This window comes from Glandiceps talaboti, chromosome 11, assembly GCF_964340395.1.
Source record: "Glandiceps talaboti chromosome 11, keGlaTala1.1, whole genome shotgun sequence".
NCBI classification, from domain to species: Eukaryota; Metazoa; Hemichordata; class Enteropneusta; family Spengelidae; genus Glandiceps; species Glandiceps talaboti.
Window position 1 is genome coordinate 5245001 of NC_135559.1, and position 17591 is coordinate 5262591.

The window sequence follows — 17591 nt, forward strand, 5'->3', positions numbered from 1 at the left end:
CATTTTCAAAGTTTGCTCACAACATACGCCTCAGACACCTGTGGGCTTTAGTGTGAGAAAATGACTTGTAAATGTTGAAAATGCAATGTCACTGTTGGTAACGAGGTATAAAAACACGTACATTGTAAGTATTGGACAATCCGCTCAGTCAACGACAATTAGTGTTCGAAATTCGGTATTTTGACTGGCTTCATTCATCGTCTGACACCAAAACCCGCCAGAACCCGTGCAATACGTGCATATAGAAACACAACTCAACAGCTTCAGTTCTTTTACAGGTAAATTGTCTGTGGACATCTTACCAACAATACCGACAACACAAAGACGATTTATTGCTACCCATCTACTACCACATACAATGCCTACTGACTACTTCGTGAAGAAACCAAAGGTTGGTTTATTTTGTCTCTTCTCTACCTTGTGGTACTTATCATAAACATTTTAGCAACGGAAAATGTAGATTTTTGCACACAAAATCCCTATTTGGATACTCGTTGTACTTGTTTTGAGTTCACGTGACCCAGAGTAACTTCTGGTCTTGAACGAATGCAGTGTGAGCATTCTGATACAAGGCTCTTGGTCACAAAGTTGTATGCGGATGTGAAGTTTCGCGTCAACATTCTCACTATTTCATGCATGTATCGTTCCGTTCGACCAAAGATAATCTTGATGAGTTCCCGGCTATACATCTCCAAAGTAGAATATCGTATTTACAAATATATCATTTTGATTTACCATATACGATACTATTCCACGTGATGACATTCATTCATTCATTCATTCATTCATTCATTCATTCATTCATTCATTCATTCATTCATTCATTCATTCATTCATTCATTCATTCATTCATTCATTCATTCATTCATTCATTCACTTGATATGTTTTGTTGTCAGACAATCCACCTAGTACGGAACCCCAAGGATACAGCAGTATCTTTATTTCATTTTATGAACCGTGTTCCATTCTTCACGGCTCCAGAAAGCTGGGAAAGTTTATTAGATGACTACATGAAAGGCAATGGTAAGGCGCCCTCTACGTTGATCCAATTTCCACATTTGCATTTTGCAGTGTTGTCTAAAGACAATGCCTTAGGAAATCTTCAAATTTGTCTAATATCACACTTGTCCAGTTGTGAGTTTTGAGTACAAGGTCGTAAACACCGCTAGTATAGCACGTGTTTACTTAGATGTCATAACCTTATGTACATGAATTATTACCCTTCACCTATCTTCGCTATAATTATATATTGTATTATATTATATTATATTATATTATATTATATTATATTATATTATATTATATTATATTATATTATAATGCGAAATTTTGCGACACATAAAACAAAATGGCAATGGTATATTTGGCCAGGCCAATATAGTTACAATTTATTCATTGTTTGATTCGCCATCTTGTCGACCGAAAGAGAAATGTTATTTCTACCCCACAAGATTGAATATTACTTAAACGTGTGTTTTATCTTTAAATTTCTAAAAGTTTTATTTTATCCCTATCTCTAGTCGTATATGGTAAACATGATGAGTACATGAAGTCCTGGTGGGTTAAGAGGAATGAAATTGACATGATGTTCGTTTCATTTGAAGAGATGAAAAGAGTTAGTAGGTCCATGAACATTTAAAACTAGCACAATCGTATTCCAATATATATTTTGTAAGTGTGGACATTGCAATAGAATCAGACCTGTGAGACTTAGTCTAGTTCCTATACGGTATCGTTACCATTTACACCTCCGCTCACAGTATAGTCAAAGTCGTTAGCCTAGAAGTCCTGAGATGCATAAGATGCATCATCCACAGCCACCCACACAGTCATTAACATCATGTCTTTGTTAATCAATCACAGATTCTAACCAATAACACAGTCCCTCAGAAAGTTAGTGTTTATTGGGGCAGTTATGTAATGTCCAAATATGGTATATTTGTCAGCTCAGGATGCTACTTATGCACTGTTTACGTCACTATAAGTTACAGTTGGGGTTCACTGATTGGATGAACAACTCTTTGTGCTGAGATTGGGGGACCCGGACCAGACATGGTTTAGTGAGAAATCACGTTGGCGCATCCAGACTCGTCTTGTTCAACCTCTTAGTAATACCCACTTGTCTAAGTCTCATTCATCGGCATAAATATTCATCCATTGATACATTTGTTTTAGAACCCAGTAAAAAGTGTCAAGGAAATTGCGAATTATCTCGAAATTACGCTATCCGATGAAACAGCAGCACTCATCGCAGACAGATGCTCTTTTACCACTATGAAATCGAAGTCGGAGCCTACCGAGGCGTTGATTTACAGAAAAGGTAGGCTATCCGATAATAACACAAATTTAACGGAAGTTCACTACCAAGGCCCATACGTCACTTCCGCCTAAATTCGGAAAGTGAATGAAACTAACACATTTGATCTCATTTAACATCCAAGTGTTTGTTAAACATAGTGAATTCACAAGATATCCTTTCCTTTTATCTTTGATTATTTTTACACCTCGCTCGACCTTATCACACTCGGACATATACGTGATAATCACCACCAGTGTTTCACATACTATGTAGTCTAGTTCCTGACGACCGTATTCCGATTATACACTAGCGTTATCTTCGTAGTATGACGATGACGCAAATGTATAATCGGAATACGGTCGTCAGGAACTAGACTACATAGTATCAATCAGAAATAAGTTATCGAACGAAAAGCTATAGCCGTATACAAATTGGACTTTTCTGAGACATACTGAGGTATAATGACAATTCGCTATAACAGAAAGTGTGATCATCATTGAATGCTAAATCATCCCTGTGATTCAATACAGTTGTATACGGTTGAGAAAATACCTATCCAAAATATATATAAACTGAAACATTCGTCGTTGGAGGCGGTTAAGGGGCAAATAAAGGGGCGCCCCCAACGTCAAATCTTTTTTATCGACAAATACTTCCTGTCATATTTTTTTTGAATGTGTCATCACTTTTTTTTATATTTATTTCTTGTATAACAGGAACAACTGGTGAATGGAAGACAAAGTTTACTGTAGCACAGAGTGAAATGTTCGACGATTACTACAACGAAAAAATGAAATCCATCGGATTCGAATTTGAATATGAGTAAATTCCCATTTTTTCATATTCGATATTTCAGTACACCAATCTATCGTTTGATACAATGCATTTTCATATATCTCATGACATCCCCAGGTACTGTTATTATATGGTAAATTAATAACGTTCATTGTCTTTTACAGTACATATTTTTGACCAAATAATTTGGTTTAGATGTCTAGAATAAAATCAAAACTGGTTTGAAACGGACAATTTGTCAGCCTTTTTTTATAGACATTAATAGACACTGACAGGCAGACGCATGCACGCACACGCACGCACACATACACACAAACACACACACACACACACAAACAAACACAAACAAACAAACAAACAAACAAACAAACAAACAAACAAACAAACAAACAAACAAAACAAACACAAATTGTAGACAAATTTTCCGGACAGGTTGACCATGAATAAGAAACTAACATATAACTTATACTACATCACATGGACAGATTAAAAAAATCTTCTAAATCAATTAGTGGATGCAACTCAAACTTTGTTGTAAGTTTTCAACTTAAAATCAGACCACAGATGACATTAATACAAAGTGTATAGTATAGTAGTATGGGAGTTATTCAATTAAAAATGGTTTGAATCCTTGAGTAGTTATGAGCGGACTTTTTCAAGAAGTTTAATTTAAATTAAAACATAATAAAGGCATATACATTAATATTGTACAAGACAGTTACTTTTAATAAGAGATTTCATGTAGGTCCTATTATAGTGACCTAGATTATACTATACAGAACAAGACGGGTATTTACTCTGGGTATTACATAGACTGTAATGACGTCATCGGTCAAGGCTTATCAGCCTGTTCTATAGAGGAAAGGGAGATTAGACCGCGCCCACAACGGCTGATCTATCAGTTTAGGTACTGCACCTCTTTCTCTGAGTTTATCGTGTTTACACTTTGATAGATAGATGTTTGGTTGCTGACATCATCCTGTATAGACTGCTGACTACTCAAGATTTTTTTGAATGTCATGCTGAAATAACAAAATCGTGTATGCTGAACACTTGACCTTGAAAGTTGAACGAAAAGGTATTATAACAATCAATGTTTGATTTAATTGGGTGTGTACAGGTAATCACAGACCCGGAAGTAACCATGATAATTAAAAGTTGGCTATTCTATATTTGTTGTTGTGGTATGTCGTATCGTTTCTTTTTCAAATATCGACAAAAGGGATAATGTGTGACGTAAAACACTGACTTCTGAGGGTTAGCATGACCTGGATTTCTTGGATGAATCATCTCAATTAACGGTAGGTCTGTGGTGACACAGCACTTTTTGTTGCGAGTCCTATCTAACTTGGCGGGAAAATGTATACGTAGACGTCTAGTCTACACTACAGTTTGCTACAATGCGGGGTATACACACCCTAGGGGAGAGCAGACGGACATAAGCGCTAACCAAATACATTCTACATGTGCTCGGGCGCTCAGGTGATTGAAATTTGAATGAGACTATAAACTTTGTGTTGTCGTAGGTGGCGCCCCATACATTCCGCTAATATAATATTTATACAAACAGTCGACCAAATATTGGCAAAACTTCTATATTCGCAGCCATAACCCCTACCCCAGACCACTATAGAACTGTTCTAAACCCCTACCTAGATCATCGTAGTCATTAGCACCAGGACTACAGTCACACAAATACTGTCGTAGGTATATAAATAACAACCTATGCCCTACGGTATAATAAATATATTTGTTTTTCTCACATTTTCAACACGATCCCAAACTCAAGCATGTTCGTTTTTATGAGCATCATCGCCGGCTACTTTGCAATATTGAGAACTACACAGGGACTGTGCCAGAACGGGCAAATCTACAAACGGTATTGTATTTTCCTCGACCAGCTACGTCCGACAGTTTCATAAATTATATAAGATAATATGCGCTTGTATATCTCGAAGACTGCGTCCGAATTTGTTGAGAGTATTATGCATTATAGCCTGTATTAAGCAGCTAACAGGTGTGAGAAAATTCAATAATCAACCCTTCCAAGTAATCAACAACTATTTTACAATATACCATTTTATTCGTACGTGAAAAATAGCGAAGTCGAATCTCGCCTCTACGTGTCTCGTCAACACCTTCGAGAATGTCCCAACTCTCGTGTGATCTGAGGTTGAGACCCAAACAAGTGACGTCATAGGACTGAAATCCACAATACACAACCATTACAGCACACTCACACACAGTATCCCTACGGTGTAAGACAGTGACTCGTAACAACTATGGATCTTAGAACATATCTCATCAGGCGTGGATACTGGGTGTATGAGAATGGAACACTGCTACCACCGCTTGTCAACAAAGACGGTGTTAGTATGATTCGTAAGTTTAACCTAATGGAGGATAGAGCAAGAACAGCCTATCTCGTCACATACCCAAATTCAGGTAAGGAAGACCAGTTATGTCGCCAATCGTACTCCGTAGATGCAATGCCGTATTTCTTATAATTTTATATACACTGTCATTGGTCAATAACATAATATGATCTCTGTGTTTGGCAGTGTTAGGCAATCGGTCAAATATACAGTTTATTCCAGTATGTGACCCGTGTGTTGACTGTACACGAACTGAGAATAGGACGTCCCGTACTCGAGTCAGCTGACATGCCTTGATCACTATGCACGCTAACGCGTGAATAATAATGTGTTTGTAACACGAATACAATACGTTCACACCTTTGTTTCACCGTTTTTAACGTAACACTGTTTTAAAACAGTGTAGCTATTTTCCCTTTTATTACTCCATTAACATTCAATAGCGATAACTCAGAACAGCTATAATTGTGGTGTACTTCATTTGGATTGTTATCTTTAACATTCGTATAAATCTTAAATGTTGCGATGTACGTGAAAAACGACTGAGGTTTGAGTTTCAGTCAGAGATATCAACATGTGAATTTGGAGTATGGCAGAATCGAAAAATGTCCCTGTGCTATGTTAGTCACGTGTTTAATCAAGAGGTCACTACAGTCATGATCACCATATTGACCCCAATGTGTCGTGTGTTGTGTTTCCGCTTTGCATACATGTCTCCCAACCAATACATCATCATCATCATCATGATACAAGCACACAGATGGACCCATGTAGTGGATTGATATCCACACTTATTCAAACCATAGACCCTCCACATGTTCAAACACACTACTTGACCACTGTAGGGGGTGATTGAGTTAATGTGTAGTTGTTTATTGTTTACCTAATTAATTAATTGGTAGATTGTTACGTTGATCTGCCTGTGGAGTTTTAATTGTTATAATTTTTTGAAAAAGATATTATTAATGTTGTCTGTGGAATTAGTGATTGGCAGGTACTATTATAGTATTATATGCCCAAGTTATTGGGGCTATTGTATATGTTGCATCCTCATCCACTCACCCACTCACTCACTCACCCACTTGCTTGCTTACTTCCTCGCTCACTCACTCACTCACTCACTCATTCATTCATTCATTCATTCACCCATCCACTCACTCACTCACTCTCACTCAATCATATCAATCATAACTGATCCAATTAATCACTCAAGCAAGCAATTTTTTGTTTTCTTAAATTCGCAAATTGTCAGAAAGTGTACACTATAATACAGAACATGCAGCAGAAATAAAATATTATTGTACCAATACAAAGCACAACATTGATAAATGTTTCAACGAATTTAGACTGTAGAGTACTACATGTATAAGGTATCATTTGGAATGTGTTTACAGTGGTCATGAATGAACCTATTTAATGGGCACTTATAAGTCCATTAGAGTGGGCAATTCTTTGATTCCAAGTCACAATAACAAACACATAAACTACTACTCCTACAATTCTAGGGGGGTGTTGGGTGAAGTACATGATGTGGAATATATTATGGGTTATCACCGTTATGGGTTGGGCAATTCTTTGAGTTTGCAAGTCTCAATAATGAACACAAAGTACTACTTCTACAATTCTAGGGGGATGTTGGGTGAAGTACATGATGTGGAGTATATTACTCTATGATGACCCTACAACAATGAATGAAATAGACACTATGCTGAAAAGAAGAATTATCTTTACTTGTTTGGAATACAGCTCACCAGAAACAGGTAAGTCTAAGTTTGGAAACCCTTTGAGTTGAGTTTTGTTGGGTCCAGCCAGTTCTGATGTGTTTACACACACACACACACACACACACACACACACACACACACACACACACACACGGCAGCAAAACAAGTGAAATGGAAAAATTAAGTATTTTTGTTGAAATTTGAACACATGATATATTGATATTATATATGTGTATATGTATGTGTGTGTGTGTTTATATATATATATATATATATATATATATATATATATATGTGTGTGTGTGTGTGTGTGTGTGTAACACTATATATAAATTTATATATTATGTGTGTGTATACACATGTGCATATATTTATATATGCCACCATGTGGTATGATACTCAAAGTACCGGTACCAATCCAAGTATGGTACCCAGAGTATGGTACCCAAAACCAAAAATATGAAATTCAACGTCTTTGCTAACCTGTATCTTAATCATCCAGATAGCATAAATTGCATGTATACATGCTCTTTTTATGTGTGATACATCCAAAAGTGAAATGTATAGAAACACCTAGTAGACCGAATATTGAGCATAGCAATAAGACTTTATTTCAGTAGAGAGATAGTGCTGAGATCAAACATGGCAGAGGCATGTCCTTCCTAGGCTAACACTATCTCCATAGTGTGTCAAGAATATATAAACTGCAACATGTAAACGGTACTCGAGTCTTTTGTTCTAATTACATTAAACAATAGAACATACATATTTAATTAACATCACTACTGCGATATGCGAGCAATCTACATCACGTGTCATAACAGTAGACGTCAGTCACTACACTCGAAATAGACACATTGTCGGAAATACTTTTACCAGCCAAAGTGGAAATTATAGATTCCTGACACTGTTCTGACTAAGGCTTGTCCCGTGATGCTCGTCTCGTGGTCTTGAAATAACTTTTTTCGTTTTCCGAATTATACAACGAAACTAGACTTAGTACGAATTTGTAAGTGGTTACAAAAAACCTAATCCTGATTTGAACGACTGAACTTTCAACGTTAATTCGTGAAAAATGATTCATATAACCATAAATTGTCAGTTCAATTTGATAACATCGATGTTGAAGTCGCAGAGGAAACACTCTACGACTTTATTTTATCTTTAAATTCTGGTAACATAGCTAGAGGACGTCATTTCTCACTTGTCTGCCCCATTATGTAGTGGAGGTAAAGAGTAGTTAACAAGCACATCGTGCTCTTTGTCCAGTCAAAAAGTCGGACGTTTCGGGCATGAGACACCCCCCCCCCCCAAGTTATCCTGTTCGCAGTCTTTATCGATTGAATATCAACATTAGCGAGGAAATTAGTGGTAATTAACAGGAATTCGTCCATAATGTTGGTCAGGCCAAATAAAACATTGTATGTTTCCGATATGAGTTTATACCACCGACATTAAACATATTTATTATTATTGACTTTTTAAAAAAAAAGGAGAACGTCTTTGTCTTGTTGACTTTCATGTGCTTCACAATCGATTTTTCCCCCAGTCATGCATGTACCATGGTGATAATTCACCAAACTACCACAAGAGAGGTATTCTGACAGACAATTCATTTGTATGTGGGTCGAAGAAATATTTTCCAAAAATAAAAACAATTTTTAAAAAAATAACAAAAAATAACAAAATAAATCCCCAACCTATCTACCCTATTTTCTGAGGGCATAGTATTATAAACACTGACACTTCCACAGTAAACCTCTGTTATTCACTTAGCACTTACAGATCACGATACATCAGTTTGCTTTGCGATAGTTGTTGTAAGGCGAGCAATTTTGAATGTCGACGTCTGATTGATTTGTAACAGAGGAAAGGAAATGTTACGAAATCGTGCCAAATCAATGGAAACTAATGGAAATTTAGACAACCAACGAAGTGTTTAAGGTGGATTTGGGGATTTAAAATCTGTAACATGTTTACATCGAAATCTGTGATTTTGCTTCACTTCTCACTAGTAAGTGGTTAACGCGGTTTTGTTGGAAGCCAAGCAAATCATAGATCGCGATGTAGTCAAACCATACAATCTGCTCATCATCAGTGAAAGAATTTGAATCCAGCTATCGGATGGTTTCAAGATTCGAATCGTATTGTACTGAACACTTTTGCAAGGTCTCTGTACTCGTGTAAAATTCACCATCTCCCGTTATCGTTTTTCACTGTAAAGTCCCTAATTTTGCATTTGCCCGGGCCCATTTCGATTACAGAATGTGAATTTTTCGTTTGCAAATTTTCCTGGTATTAATAAGTGGATAACATCATCATGAAAGCACTTTCCGTTTCTCTTTCGTTCGCCAATAAAATCTTTTAAAATCAAATCGCCGGTGCCAATATACCCTGTATGAAGGAAATGACTGTTATCTGGAAAATAGACTTTGTTAGGTTACGTTACGTTATGTTATGTTATGTTAGATGATGTAATCGCACGTGACGATTAATGTTTTCCTGGACCGATTATCAGAATGTTTTTCATCAACGGTAATTTTTTCCCGGCCTTGTTCAGTTACTCATTTAATTTCGGTGCTGCTGAATTAAAAGTTAACAATCCCTAACCAAATCCAAACCTACAGTTTGAAAATCGAAGTGGGAATTAAATAATTTCTTCATATCGAGTAACGCTACAAACTACTGCTTCGTCAAAAAAGAATATTTTGAAAATTGACTAGTTTAATTTGTTTTTACAGGAGAACCGAACTTCCAAGAGCTAGCAACGATGATGTCGCATTGTCATTTACCACTCGTCATATCAACAAATCTTAGTCCAGATAGTGCACCAAACAAAATGGCAACAGCGAAAAGCAAGGTAGGGGTGTTGTCCAAGAATGCAGTACAAATTATTGTGCGCTTGCGCGAACTCGAATCGGGGTGGAAATGGGATGGGGATTCATTTTAGTGATATCAGGAGTCGTAATGTCACAAAATCTCTTAGTGCCATATGCCCCATTACAGGGAAATTGACAGTGTTTATTTTAGGCAACGGTATTCATGTACAAAGCCTATTAAATACGACGTAAAAATAACACTGTCTACAATTGTTGTAACGATTACAAAAGAAAAAGTGAAACTTCCACTTTCTCAAATAAGATTTCCGTTTTCATTCCAGGTTAACATATCAAATATTAAAAGAACACATTGCAAAAACTGTACGCCTCAACACATTTGTGGTCAAATAATAAGGGGGTAAAAAAATCGAAAAATAGTTATTTTCAATTGATCAACCACAATGAAGAAGTGAAAAATATTGCTTGATTGCTCAACAGCTCGTTTTTCTGGTGAGAAACCCAAAGGATGTCTGTGTCGCACAACTTAGAGCAATTTTATCAGAAAAAGATCTCCAGACAAGAACAGATTTCGAAAGATATGCTGATGAATTTCTTGACGGACATGGTAAGTAGTAAAACATAAAAATACATATTACATTTATTTCAATTCGATTACAATATTGTATAGTCTCGATATACGAACACAGTCTTGCCATGGAATTGTATTTCGATGGTTTAGAAAGTCTTGAACAATTGATGAGATTGATGTAACATCTTTTATCTTTGGTGTCTGTACATAAAACTTTTCTGACAATAAAATATTTTTTTTAAAAAGTGTCGGCATTCGTTGCGGTCAAATACCAAGACATTGTCTGCAGCTTAATAGGCCTTGGGTGCAATTTCGCAATCCAGATTGATATTTCTTCAGGGACACTGAGAAATATGTTTGTCTTGGACAGTACCAAAAAAGAGGCTTTAGAATATTAGTGGGTATGAATGGAATATGACGTCATCACCTCTCGTTGACGTTGGCGCATTCATTAGCAATTGTCTTCCTTCCGTTTTCATTCCAGGTTAACATATCAAATATTAAAAGAACCCATTGCAAAAACTGTACGCCTCAACACGTTTGTGGTGTTTGCACACGACCCTTTATTTGTTAATTTATGGACTTCCACCAACCTTATCATAAGACACAGTTTACATGAGGAGAACTCCTTGGACACTCATCTGCCAACAGTTTATTACATGATTTCAATAAAAGGAATAGTGTCATGTTGTGACTCAGACCACTAAAAAGAGTATGCTTTTTCTTGTCTTGTCTTGTCTTGTCAATGGGATTAACTACACTTTGAGTAACTGAAAAACATACAGCTAAGGACTATGGAAAGAAGGTAAAGATCCACCTGTTCTCGAGACCCTAACTGTAGAGCACCTCTGAACTTTATTTCGTATATGTATTAGAAAGTAATGCTCTTCTATTTGTTTGATGGACTAACTGATTGACTTTGTTAACAAATGCTCTTTCCAGTGCCCTTTGGTAGTTGGCTAGATCATACGATAAAATGGTGGAGCCAGTTTGCTAACAGAAAAAACTACTTATTTTTGACGTATGAAGAAGTCAGGCAGGTAAGAGATTGTTGGTACATGTACTTGAGTGGTTTTAAACTATTTGTGGTAGAAATATTTGAAGGTATCCTCTATTTTGGTTGTAGAATGATGTCACGTGGTTTGATGTACACGAACAAGTTGCTTTTTTTTTTACATTTCCTCCAAAAATCTTTTGGTATTGGTTCATTTCATGAACAAAATGTAAACTATATAAGAGATGAGAGAGAGAGAGAGAGAGAGAGAGAGAGAGAGAGAGAGAGAGAGAGAGAGAGAGAGAGAGACACACACACACACAGACAGACAGACAGACAGACAGACAGAGAGAGACAGACAGACAGACAGACAGACAGCAAATAGTTGCAGGATTACACTTCTTTATTTTAAAACATTTTTATTATGGTAGTTTCTTTGTCCGGTGATTTAATATCTTCTAACTACATTTATTTTAAAAATCTCTGTAGGACCTGCGAGCAACAATAGAAAAATTAGCTAAGTTTTTGTCAGTACCTTTATCAAAAGAAAACATCACAAGTATATGTATGAAATGCTGCCTTTCCAAAGTGCCTTGGGAATGTGAACAAGATAGCAACCAGAAAGATGATTTCCTAGAGAGTATTAATGCAGGTAAGTTGTCATAACAACAGTAGTAGTGCCAAAATAACAAGAACAACAACAAGAACAGGTGGAAATTGTGTAAGAAATCGAATCATGTATATTTTGTCCTCTAGTAATTGCAAACCGATTCTAGAATCATTTTCAGTCACTTTGTACTCTGTTTATATAAATGTATTCTTATCTACATATTATATTGGCATCTTTCCAAAAATTAGTCCATTATCTGGTAAATAATTCATTTATTTAAATACGCCATAGAATTTTCTTTCGACAAGACAGACATTTTGACAGGAGGGTTCAATGCTATAGGAGACAAGATCACTGCGACACGTGACCAAAAGGTTAGATGAACGATCCATTCCAGGTGCAGCCAGACAAGTATATTATACCTTCGGGGTTATGAGGCACGTTTCTCTGCCTTTTTCTCCCAACAGGCGAAGTTAATGAATGGAAAGATTATTTTACAGTATCACTTAGTGAGAAATTCGAAGAAGCTGTCAAACCTAAACTCGCAGCGGCAGGAATGCTCAACATGATCAACCTATAGCAAGACTAACAATCAACTGGTATATTGCAGACTTTGAAGTTGGTCATCCACCAAATGTACATAGTTCACTATAGTATAAGTGTTGTAGTCGGATACTAGCGTTTCTTCAAGATCAAGTTTTGTATGGATGTTTTTTTTCTGTTTTGTTTTGTTTATCTCAAGTACACATAATGGATTTGTACGAACTGCCTTCATTTTGACCTTACTAGACCTTTCAATGCAGGAGTGATCGACTGTAATACGGAAATGTTTCACTCTTTGTTAGGTTTGTGCTGTATTGTTTGAAGTTCATGGTAAAATGTGTTTATTTTTAAACATGGTATATTTATGACCAGTACAAGCAATTTGTACATCTTACCGAGATGTTCGTATAGCGCTAGGACACTGTATTTTAGCATTATCTGCGCATGTGTAAGTGTTCAATAATTGAGTACAACGTCATCGATATGTGATGAATATGAGTGCTGACGTGTTTGATATTTGCATAGTCAGCAAAGATGGCATTTTGTAACAAATCGTATACAAAGCGTCTTTTTAACATCGGAGTATGTGTATTTTAAGTCGAACGCTCTCCCCCATGGCTAGTTTCGTAGTGTATATTTAAACCATTGATGTAAAGAAATGTGGTCAATTGAGACAAGATCCTGATCTGTATGCAACATCGCCGTACAGCTGTTAGCCATTTATATCAGACTTTAGTGAAAGTAATGTGTGACATTACTGATAACTGGGTTTCATGTCGAATAAGTCGATATGCATAATGTGCTTAGTGTCCTAATCTACCCAATACTGAAGTATCAAATCGCACATGAAGATAGCAACAACGTGTCACACACAAAGTTTTGGCGATGTTGAGGAAAGTCATTCTCGCAAACCAGGGCTATTATTTCTTCGAAATAAAAGTAGGGACCGGCTCGTTAAGAACGGTACCGTAAAACGGTCGTGGTTTGCGATGATGTAGGGACCGGCTTGTTAAGAACGGTACCGTAAAACGGTCGTGGTTTGCGACGATGGGGAAAGTGAAACATAAATCTTTCAAAGTCTTGACATTATACAGAGAGCAAAGCTGTCTTTGATTTTAAAAAGGTTATGTTTCAATCGCATCAATAGCCCCATCTTAATAAGTATTACATGGGATCATTCTTTTGTTATGGACCAACTTTTTCTAATTCTCTGCCAAACAAACGTTTCTCACATCTAGATTTTAATTCCAATCCAAAAGTGGGCATTTAACGCGAAACAAGTCGTTGACCCTTTATATTGGAAAAGGGGGCACTGACATCATAAACGTTGTAGTTCAACTCACTCATACGCTCTGCTGGACGTAAATAGACGCCATTACCCTGCACACTTTATAAAATGTATATTTTGAGAAGGTCAATGTTTTCAGGGCGGGTTCAGAAGTATTTTTAGTCCTCCGTAATGAGGATACTGGCAGTGTCACGTTCTTTGAATGTAAACAAACATTCGTGCAAAATCCAGTCCGGATTCTCTTTTTTTAAAAGGTTGAAATTTCAAATAGATATGTTGACAGTGAAAATTCATCTGTCAGAAGTAAAGTAGGAGATAAAGTGCTTCATTTACACATCATTATTTATCATCAATTATAGATACCTAATCAATACTAATTAAAATGGTTATAGGCATCAAAATTAGGGATTTACACGTGCAAACACAGTATCGTTGTAGATATTGAATGTATTCGCTTGATTTAGTCTTTTGTATTTACATAGGTATTTAGCTGGTCCAAGACAGATGTTGTTTGAGAGCGAGGAGCAAAGTGACGACTGTTGTAATTTTGTAAGTGTTTTGGTTAGGTTCTTGAATGTCGTTACGTTATTATCTGATGGAAATACTTCGTCACGGGTTATGTAAAAAGGGATTGCAGCCATATACCGGTATACCAAATGTTTGCTCTACTAAGTTAAAGAATACACGATTCTTGATATATTTTGAATCAAGGTGGATTTAGCACTAAACAAAATGGCCGCATAGCCATTTCCTGTTTGACCTATTTATTCACAGCCATGTCGAAAAGCTTGGAATGCTGATACCGTATGTTAGCCATCTGTATTGACTAATCACGTTTGAAGGGGAGAATTTGAGACAGTGTTATAAAGATACCAGATTGTTCACATTTACAGAGTTCAATATTGTAAATGAAAAAAAAATGAAATAATTTAATTTCAATTAACAACAAAATAAGATTTAATTCATTTGGGATAACATTACCTTTATTATCATAAACGTAACGGCGTAATTTACATACAGCTCCATATTAAGATATTATTGGCTAGGTTAAATTTAAATGCTAAATGTTAAAGTCATGTATTTACACTTGGACAGATTGATAGATTTTATAGCCCCAGACCAGCGAGGTGTACTGGTTGATCGTGGGCATTCGACCTCCTTCCCATGTATGTTAGATTCTCGACGAAGTACATTTCACCTATATTTGAATGAGTATATACAGCTGTGACAACAGTCATCACGTGTCAACTGTATTTAAGGGGTGTAGTAACAGTAACAGAATGGCTGTGAGGTCATTATACTATTACGGCTACAAAACAGCAAAACACACATCAATACTAAATTTATAGCCATTGAATTGATAAATGCTACAAAACCCACAAGTACCTTTCTCTTTTTAACTTTTTATTACACAGCTCCCATTTAATTATTTTGGAACAACGTGTTACTGATGTTTCTCAGCATTATCAAACTTTGTGCGATAAAAGTTTGTACATTTGAAACCGGAAGTGACGTTGAAAGCGAGACTTGTCCTTTATCGTCTGCTTGTTGTTTTTGGCAATTTATAGCACAGTAAAGATCACAGTATGTTTTTTAACATTTAAAACCCTATACTATTCCTACAAGTGACAATCCCACCATAACTTAGCATACAACAGTTAAATCCTCGTTGTGGTGATCAATAAATAAAAAAATGTCATCTCGATGACAAGAAATGACAGCTCATGTTATAGACTGTAAACAAAGCTGGACTACTAAGCATTTACACACGATGCCAGGTCTATCGTGTATAAACCATCGTACAAAGGTAATGTTCAGAGTTTATAGCTGCCGGCTTTTAATTTTTTTTTACATTTTATTTATTGAGCTTTCGTATGAGACAGGCAGTCCACATAGATTACTATTAAACATCTATAAATGTGGACTCCAAAATAATGTTACACACATACCAATTTTTAAAGGAATTTTGCAAAGATGACAAAATTTATGTAGTTGAAGGGTGTAAAATACTAGTGAATTCCCTGATGCCAGCATAACCCAGCGTTTTCAAAGTAATTTGCATAGTTTTAAAATAAATTGTATCTGTGTAATTGTGAGGGTTGTTGTAAAAATTGAAATGATATATGCTCAGATGGTATTTAAGCTTATGTAAAGAGAAGCGAAACCACGAGCTATCTGTTGTCATGGTGACCCCTTGTACCCCAAGATTGGATTACATAAACACGTACAAAGCCTTGCCAAGATGGCTTCAAAAGGATTGCGATTGATCTATATTAATAAATGACTCAAAAGTGTAAGCAATGCTAGTTTGTAAGGATATAGTGTGTATCACATAGTGGGGGAGCTCGATTTGTGAGGTAGCAGTCGACGCGTGTCTTTGTGTAGTGAGTCGTCAAGATTTGTTTAAGAGTTTGTACACCTTATATTGTATTTTGAAGTAAAACTTCGCCTTTTAGACGCATTTGTATTTTCTTCATAGTGAATGAGTGTGTGTATCTTCTATATTTGACTCTCAGTCCGAAGTTCAATGAACGATAGGGCAATGACAATATTATTCTCCGCCTCATACAGTATGGGAACGATATGATGATTACCAGTCCTTGTCTAGTAGTTTGCACGTGATTCAGACAAAACTGTGTAACATCTGATAGATAAGGACACTAGTCCAACTGAAGGCCACATATCCATCTATCAAAGTGATAAGAGTCTTGTAAAGCCAGTAATATTTACAATGTGAATCCGGGCTTATGCATTGAACCAATCTTTACAAGGGTTTGGTCATTCCAAAAGCCCGTCTGGGTTGTGCCATGCCCACTGGAGAATCTATCTGACTCGTAAGAAAACATTGAACACAAGCACTAAGAATTTTTTCATCCTCACTGCCCGAGGAACTGATTACTTTTAATCTTCTTGCCTATATTGTTTTCCCTAAACAATCCATTGCAAATTCCAAGTATTGCGTATGCCCAAGGACAACCATATCTCTTAACATCCATGTCAAAAATTCATAGGTACACGTGACTTACATGTCACTATTTGGCGACCTTGACCAGTTTGACTATACAGAGACCATATTTGTTGTAAAAAAAAAGAGAAGTATCAGCATAAAGTTATACACATAGACTCTACAAACTGTCACTCTAATACAAACAAATGGGTAATGAATGACCTGTCCTTGAACCCAAAGCGGAATGACGGCGATCAACAACACCATGAATGATTGCAGCCTTTCCGATATCAACAGGTCGAACAACAATTATTTCAAATATGGTAACTGTAGGGCTTTAACCGTTTGTGTAATTTCGTTCATGGCATAGTTTTTGGACGCTAACGTGGTTCATATCTTATGTGTACATGGTGTATATTGTGCAAATGTTTGCCAGTTTACTTGATTTGTAGGAAATTCCGAAAAAAGTAATGTAAACATTAGTAACACAACTATTGTGCACCGTTGGCTCCTATTTCAATTTAATATACACTTCAGCCGAAACCTTCACAAATAAATATTTGTCGTCGTGCAAGTTTCTACTGTAAAACAAAATCAACCCACTCTA

At 36.3% G+C, this 17591-nt stretch overlaps 2 protein-coding genes across 2 annotated transcripts in view; both read left to right on the forward strand.

The window, feature by feature from the left end:
- The window catches only part of LOC144442697 (sulfotransferase 6B1-like), a 4239-nt gene extending 1113 nt beyond the window's left edge, over window positions 1-3126 (forward strand). Inside the window, exons 3-6 of the mRNA XM_078132071.1 lie at window positions 279-391; window positions 898-1024; window positions 1522-1620; window positions 3017-3126. Of these exons, the coding sequence (XP_077988197.1) occupies window positions 279-391; window positions 898-1024; window positions 1522-1620; window positions 3017-3126 (449 nt within the window). The remainder of the gene's footprint in view (window positions 1-278; window positions 392-897; window positions 1025-1521; window positions 1621-3016) is intronic.
- A 2188-nt stretch (window positions 3127-5314) lies between these two features.
- LOC144442271 (sulfotransferase 1E1-like) lies at window positions 5315-16492 on the forward strand. Its single transcript, XM_078131572.1, has 7 exons — window positions 5315-5540; window positions 7099-7230; window positions 9936-10054; window positions 10512-10638; window positions 11545-11642; window positions 12086-12248; window positions 12674-16492. Exons 1-7 carry the CDS (start codon window positions 5378-5380, stop codon window positions 12784-12786), a joined length of 915 nt encoding a protein of 304 aa, XP_077987698.1. The 5' UTR covers window positions 5315-5377; the 3' UTR covers window positions 12787-16492.
- The last annotated feature ends 1099 nt before the right edge of the window (window positions 16493-17591 follow it).